Below are 7,500 nucleotides of genomic sequence, written 5' to 3' on the forward strand. Positions count from 1 at the left end.
ACACACCGCTCCGCCTTAAACAGTGGACACACCCTCCCCGGCAGCTGTCTGGCATACTGTAGCCTCCCGACCCTATCAATGACTTAATCAGCCTCTTTACCTCTCTCTCTCTCTCTCTCTCTCTCTCTCTCTCTCACATATAAATAAATATATATATATATGTTTGTCTCTCTTTCTGTGTCTCTCTCGCTCCCTTTCTGTGTGTGTCTCTCTCGCTGCCTTTCTCTGTGTGTCTCTCTCTCCCTTTCTGTGTGTCTCTGTCATTGCGGTTATCTCTCGTTTACTCTGGCTCAAAAATTATTTTTCCAACACCCACTCACACACACACACACACACATACACTCACACACACACACACACACACACACACACACACACACACACAAACACACACACATGGCTGGTTAAAAGGGGAAGCAGAAAGCGAACACATGAGCGTTAACCTTTAGTGCTTAGTATTAATATTACTACGTTTATGTTATGATAGATGTGTGGTCGGCTACTGTCTGGGTTTTCTAGTGTTAAGGAAGTGGTCATTTCTGAACCTGCTTATTCACTTGAAATGACGACGTCTCTCCTTCTGGTGGAAGGCGCCACTACCTGCAAATAATGAATAGATGATTAACATGCATGTTATTATTAACCTGTGTGTGTGTGCGTGTTTGTGTGTGTGGGGTTTATTGTGTGTGTGCCATTGCGTGCCTGTGCATGCGTGTGGAGGGCAGCTACCTGAGTTGGCTTAGTTCAGGTCTGTTGTGATGTGACCACCTAGACCGCCTGACCACCCCGACCTGTCTGTCTGTCTGTCTCTCTGTCTGTCTGTATTCCAGTGAACACCGGCCCCCTCAACGTTGACTCTTATCAGCCTTCGAGGTAAACCACTCAAACTAAATCTTCCGTGTGTTTCCTGATAATCCGTCAATCTATTTCCTTCCCCGCCCTCCTTATCAATGAGCGGGTGAGTTAAGGGCTGGAGGTAACGTGGTCAGGGTGGGGTCCCTGGGGTCCACCCCCCCCCCCCCTGCCCCCGGAGTCCGACCCCCCGGGGTGACAGACCCTCGTTAGCTCACAAAACAGGCCAGCCCTCGAACCAAGCCCACATCCTCCAGACGCCCCCTCTGGCCCCCGGGGGCCCCACTAGGGCCCCCGGGCCGGGCCTAGCGGGACCAGGAGGATTAGCCTTTAGCTTGTTAATGCTCTGTAATGGCCGACAGGTGGTTGGTTTACGTCTACCTGGACAGCTGACCTATGTCCCTCACAGTGACGTCATCACCCGTTCATTCATTAACCTTATTTGAGATGTGAGTGTGTGTTCTATTTCATTTCAGATTCAGATTCAGACTTGTCCCAATGAAGGGTGAAAAACCTAAACTAAAATGAACGAAAATACTAAAAACTCACAGACAAGACAAGATAGTTATATGTAAGAGGCAACAGATCAACGTACATAGGAAACGATGCAGCAGTTCATAAAAGTAATCACATTTTATAGACAGCTGACGTGTGCCAAATCATTAATTTACCTTATATGATTTGTGTGTGTATTTAATTTAATTTGACTGTGTTGTGTGTATGTAATATTGAATTTTATTTGTGTGTCCGTGTGTTTTATTTTATTTATGTGTGTGTTTTGCTCTATTTTATTTGTGTGTCTCATTGGATGAGTAAATGTGTAGGGTTAGGGTTAGTATATTCGTCGCCTGTCGAAGCTTTTTGTGTGTTTATAAAAGGGCTTTACTTCAGTTGTAAATCATATCGTCCTTAAGACACATCACAGGAGTGTCCTGTTTATAAGTATGAGGATAGAGCCCTCAGCCCTGCGGGGGCGTTTTCGGGGTCGTCGGCTAGCTAGCGTGGGAACTCATCTCAGTCCTTACCTTGAAACGCCAGCCTCTGTCCGCGACCCGGCACACTATCTCGGCACAGTGGACCCGTCCAGGGGAAGGGGCTTCCTCCCAGGTGCTATTAACAGAGCGGGGGGTCATGGGGATCGACCCCGCGGACAACACGCTCCTTCCTCCCGCACCACGAAATCATCTGCTTATAAATCCTGGAGGCTATAAATACGCGAGAGAGGCCTTCCTGCGGTCGCATCTGGTCACTTCCAGGTGGTCACCCAGTCACGGTGACATCGCGTAGGGGAGGACTTGTCATATCGCCTCCCCTCCACCCCCCCTCCACTCTCCTTACCTAAAACAAACACAGACAAGCACAAACACACACACATACACACACACACACACACACACACACAGTCTCTGTGTCTGTATGTGTGTGTGTGTGTGTGTGTGTGTGTGTGTGTGTGTGTGTGTGTGTGTGTGTGTGTGTGAAAAGACAATTATTATTATTACTTATTATCATCCGCTACCATAATTCCCACACCCGGGGTTTCTTAAATAAAGGTAATGTTTGCCTCTAGTTCAGCCTATAGGTTAGGGTTAGGTTTTAAGATGTGACCTTTGTAGATTTTTTTATGTGGCATAAAATAGTTTCTGTTCTTATCTTGTTGGCCTTGTACCTCTTTTACCACTTTTTTTTTTTAAATCCATGTTGGACGTGCTGGCTCTTGTTGTAAGTACTCGTATTCATAAAGAATGTTGGCGTTACAGTACCACAATGTATTAATCTACATTTTATTGAAGATAAACTTACATAAATTTAGATAAATATATTAATTATTGATGGAAGGATTCGTGATCTTATCTAAACGCACAGACGTGTTCAGTGAAGAAGAGCTATTGGTTGTACAGCACGCTAGTCTTTACCACTTCTGACGGATTTTACTCATTATGTTTGATATGTTTCGAGTCTAATACACACTTTTTTATGCATTCTCAATTTATCTGAATATAGAAATGTATACAAACAAGAAAAAACAGAAGAGCTGTGCCTATTTTCAAAATGTTTATTTCTGAAAAGTGCAAAAGTATAAAACACCCACAGTATATAGGCTACATACATTTTAAAATAGGGAGTCTGTACAAAATTAATAATAATAACAATAAAATGATTTATATTCCTGAATAAAAGACGACGTATAAACCCTCAAAGGCCTAGGGACACCGTCGGTTTGATTTCAGAGAGATAGTCCTCCGAAGCCAGCAGGACGTCCTGCATCAGTAGAAAGTCCTTCCTGAAGGTTGGAGGGGGTCCCACGGAGAGACCCCCTCTAGTGACATCACAAGCGGTAGGGTCCCCCCTGATGCCCGACGGACGGATCAGCCTGCATTCCCCTTGGGTATCCATCTTACCCCCGGGAGTGAGAGGGTCAGTTCTCGGATCGCTACAACACGCGGTGGTCAATCGCGTCCCTTCAATAAGATAGTGTCCCTTTAACAAGGCCCTGCTCTGTCCTGAGGGCCGCCCCGGGTCGGCTCACGGCGAAAGGGGTTATGTGTTGCTATAGTTACAGTAGTAAACGGTGCTGGCGTCCGACAGCACGGAGGAGATGAGGCTCTCGGGCCCCTGCAGCGAGGCCTCGTGGGGGGCCCCGTACGGCAGGCAGGCGCCCATGTCGGGCCGCCCGGAGGCGGAGCTGAGGTACTGCTCAAACTCGCTGCGGTCCACCTCCCCCAGCAGCTCCCCGGGGAGCATCTGGTCCCCGGGGCCCTCGGCCTGGGCGTGGGGGTGCTGGGCGTCCGGGGGCGGGGAGAGCTGTCCCGGGGCCCCGTGGAGGCCCTGCCTCTTGGGGTGGGGGGCCTGCTGCTGCTGCTGGTGCTGGTGGGTGTAGTACATGGCCATGGGGTTGTAGGGCGGAGGTTCGGGGCCCGCGGTGAGGTGTCTGTGGAGGATGGCGTTGCCGTGGTGATGGTGTTGGTGGGGGGGCTCGTGGCCGGGGGGGTACTCGGTGGCGTGGTGGTGGTGGTGGTGGTGGTGGGCGTAGGGGGGGTAGGGCGACATCATGTGACCGTCGTCCTGGCCGTGGGAGGGGAAGAACATGGCGTCCGTGTCCAGGGCGTCCAGCGGGGACGTGTCGGGGGTGGGCATGCTGTAGCCCCCCTCGTAGCCCCCCCCGCCCAGGCCGGGACCCTCGCCCCGGTAGTGGCCCAGAGCAGGGGGGGGCGGCGGGAGCTGGAAGGGGTGGTCGTGGTAGCCCAGCCCCCCCAGGTTGTCCCTGCAGGCCTGGTGGGGTTCCGGGGGGCCGTGCAGCAGGAAGCCCGAGTCCAGCCTCTTGATGCGCTTCACCTGCTTGCGGCGCCGGGGGCGGTACTTGTAGTTGGGGTGGTCCTGCATGTGCTGCACCCGCAGCCGCTCCGCCTCCTCCACGAAGGGACGCTTCTCCGCCACAGGAAGAGCCTTCCACGACTTCCCTGCAGATTCAAATTAAAAGTTCCCCGTGGTTAGGATCCATCTCACACACACACGATGATAACACGTGATTATAATAAACACACACGCATCAATGGATCAGTCCTAAACATACACTCACGCAAACCATATTCACACACACGACAATAGAATACAATTTGTCTACAATAGTAAAACAGATACAGAGAATAATGACCCCCACACATACACATTCTACAACACTCACACACACACACACACACACACACACTAAACACATGCGCAAGTGGTCTCCAGAATAGCTCACAGCTATTTTTGGGGCATTATAATTTTAAAATAACATGTCACACTTACATCTAATTATAATCATAACACCTTTAATTGTATAATACATTTTTTGCCTAAACGCTACATTTTTAATCACTTTAAGGTGATTCAACAACATTAAATAAATAGCTGGGAGTTATTCAATATAAAAAGAACCCACTGCTCTTTCCGTAAATGATACAAAAGCAATTATTTCAAATGGAATCAAATGAATCTAATTTATAATACCCTAATTAACGCAAATATAAATGAAATAAATGAAATATAAACAACTTTTTTGGATCACTTTCGTTTTTTCGAATACTTTCGTTTTTGTGGAAGTTCAAAATATATCCTTAAATAACTAATATTAACAGCCTTTTATAATATAGCCTAACAATTTAGTTATAAGCCTACTGTTAATATAAATAGAACGATAAATTGCCTCAGGGCCACTAATTAAATCGGTCTGGGATTCCAAATTAATAAAAACAAACAAAGTATAAAATATAAAATAAAAGTATAAAATGCGTATAAAATACATATAAACAAGTGTTTATAAGTGTAAATAAGCTCACCGAGCATCTTGCTGAGCTCTGCGTTGTGCAGGTCGGGGTTCTGCTGCGCGAGCCTCTTCCGCTCGTCTTTCGCCCACACCATGAAGGCGTTCATGGGCCGGCGGATCCGAGGCTCGGTCTTCCCGCGATTCTGGGCCCCCGAGGCGGAGCCGGAGGAGGTACAGGGTTCGTTCTTCACTTTGGCGTCCCCGCCGGCAGGGCTGATGGGGTCTGCCCATTGACAGTGCCCCATTCCCGGCATCAGGACGGACATCGCACACCTAGCCTGGGTCTGGTCGTCACTGGCGTACCCCGCATCGGGACTACTCATCTCTGTCCAGGACCTCCGGAGTGGGCTCCTTCTGAACCACGGAGCCACCAGTAGTTAGTGCTTCAGGAGCCTTGGAGAAGTGGAGATACAGGTTGTTTGAGTGAGATCTGTCTCGGGTTGTTAAGTTGAACTGCTGCTTTGGTGTTCCGCGGTGAGATGTAGAGGACACGGTTGGGTGCTGACTGCTGAGTTGGGTGCTGACTTGGTTCCTGAACTATAAACGTGCAGGCGACCAATCACAATGGAAAGGGCGTGTCCGCACCACAAAGGTGTAAAAAAAAACCGAGAGTCCCCCCGGCCCCCCCTCGAGACCCACCCGGAGACGACAGACGCCAGATTCTTCTCAGATCATCAGATAAACGAGAGAGCTCCGATATATAAAGAAAAATACCATCTGAACGGAGGCGGGGTGAATCAGAGAAGTGTTTCAGTTTCTTGCAGGCCTATTTCTCTTAAACAATTTTTCTAAAAGTTAGATCAAGGCTGGTTAGCTCTCATTTAAATCACGAACAATAAGGACGTTTCACTCCCCGTGGCTTCGTTTTAAAGAACAACAATTTGAGTTGACATTATGGAATAATAGCCTAGTGAAGTGAATTAGAGCTGGCATGATCAATAATTGCCCCGCATTCAGACTTCTGCATGTGTTACAAGATGTACATTCAAAGCGTGCATGTGTGTGTGTGTGTGTGTGTGTGTGTGTGTGTGTGTGTGTGTGTGTGTGTGTGTGTGTGTGTGTGTATTGGCAGTATCGGCTCTGCGCGTGGAGGTAATTGCTCCTCGGAATGGAGTCATTTTAGTGTTAAAAGGTGCTAATGGGGATTTCAGATTCCAGTTGAGATATGGAAAGCAGGAGAATCGGCCCATCGAGAACTGATTGAATAAACCTAGTCCTCCGGGTTCTTCTCTAGAGGTGTGTTCGCATTAGGAGCCTCAAAGGGCTGTTTCATGTCACCATTATTATTGATGGACGTCTGATGTCGGGTTCAGACGTCAGATCAGAAGGATTTTTGTGTGATTGATTAATGGATAATTATTGATAGACGTCTCGTCTGATGTCGCAGCCGGCGACGTCCAGCAGCATTCTGATGGGCGCGTCTGATGTTGCCAGTCGAGAGTGAGACATCATACATTCATCAATAATAATTGGTTGATTATTGATTGGTAGATTGATATACAATTATTGATGGATGTCTGATGCCGTTGATGTCATGCTGTTGGTCGTCGCCGGCCGCGACATGAGACGTCTATCAATAATCGAAACTTAATCGTCAAAGGAGTTTCGTGTAATTTGAAGTCTGTGTCCACGACCCGACGGTCCCAAAGAAGGTGCTGTCAGCGAGGACAGTCCCAGACAGATCAACAGACTGATCAAGAGAAGCGCTCAATTAGACGCACCCTCTCGAGATGGTGTTAGTCTAGCGGTGAGACAAAGCAATGTTTCTGGCCTTAACTGTTTCTATCAGTGGGTCAAAGGATTACGGTTCAAAGATTGTGGATCATTTGGTTGAAGGTTGTTTAAAAAAATCAGAGCCGCTAGACATACCTGATTAATTACAAGTCTGTTGATGTATGGAAGAGCTTCGTCTAGCCGCTGTTGTCTGATGAGCAGCGTTGCCGTTTGGTGTTTGATATAGGCCTACATTTGCCATGATACAAAATAAGCATTAACGTATACTTATGTCATTTTACTGTATATGAAGTAAAATGACATTCCCAAAAATAAACAACGTTTTTGTTACAATAATATAATAATGTGGCGAGAAGCACGGGAAGGACGAGACGGGAGCCCAGGTTGAACAATTATGCAGTTCCGTGCGCCATACACCGCACGACTACGGACTGCCTTTATTAACGAACCGAACGTAACAGAAACACGGGACACCTGACCAACACACACAACACTCTCACTAATGGTCCCGATCACACTACACATCACACAACAATGGAACAACACACAATTAACACACATCATCCCGAGAAATTAGCCCCAACAACAGAACAAATCAACAAAACCCC

At 47.7% G+C, this 7,500-nt stretch overlaps 1 protein-coding gene across 1 annotated transcript; it reads right to left on the bottom strand.

The window, feature by feature from the left end:
- Positions 1–3,022: 3,022 nt before the first annotated feature.
- Positions 3,023–5,651, bottom strand: LOC307088443 (transcription factor Sox-17-alpha-like). Its single transcript, XM_079754337.1, has 2 exons — positions 5,172–5,651; positions 3,023–4,310 (listed from the first exon to the last, which is right to left on the bottom strand). Exons 1-2 carry the CDS (start codon positions 5,479–5,481, stop codon positions 3,391–3,393), a joined length of 1,230 nt encoding a protein of 409 aa, XP_079610463.1. The 5' UTR covers positions 5,482–5,651; the 3' UTR covers positions 3,023–3,390.
- Between the last annotated feature and the right edge of the window lie 1,849 nt (positions 5,652–7,500).

The sequence above is a fragment of the Pollachius pollachius genome (genome assembly GCF_949987615.1).
Source record: "Pollachius pollachius genome assembly, chromosome: 17".
Lineage (NCBI taxonomy): Eukaryota > Metazoa > Chordata > Actinopteri > Gadiformes > Gadidae > Pollachius > Pollachius pollachius.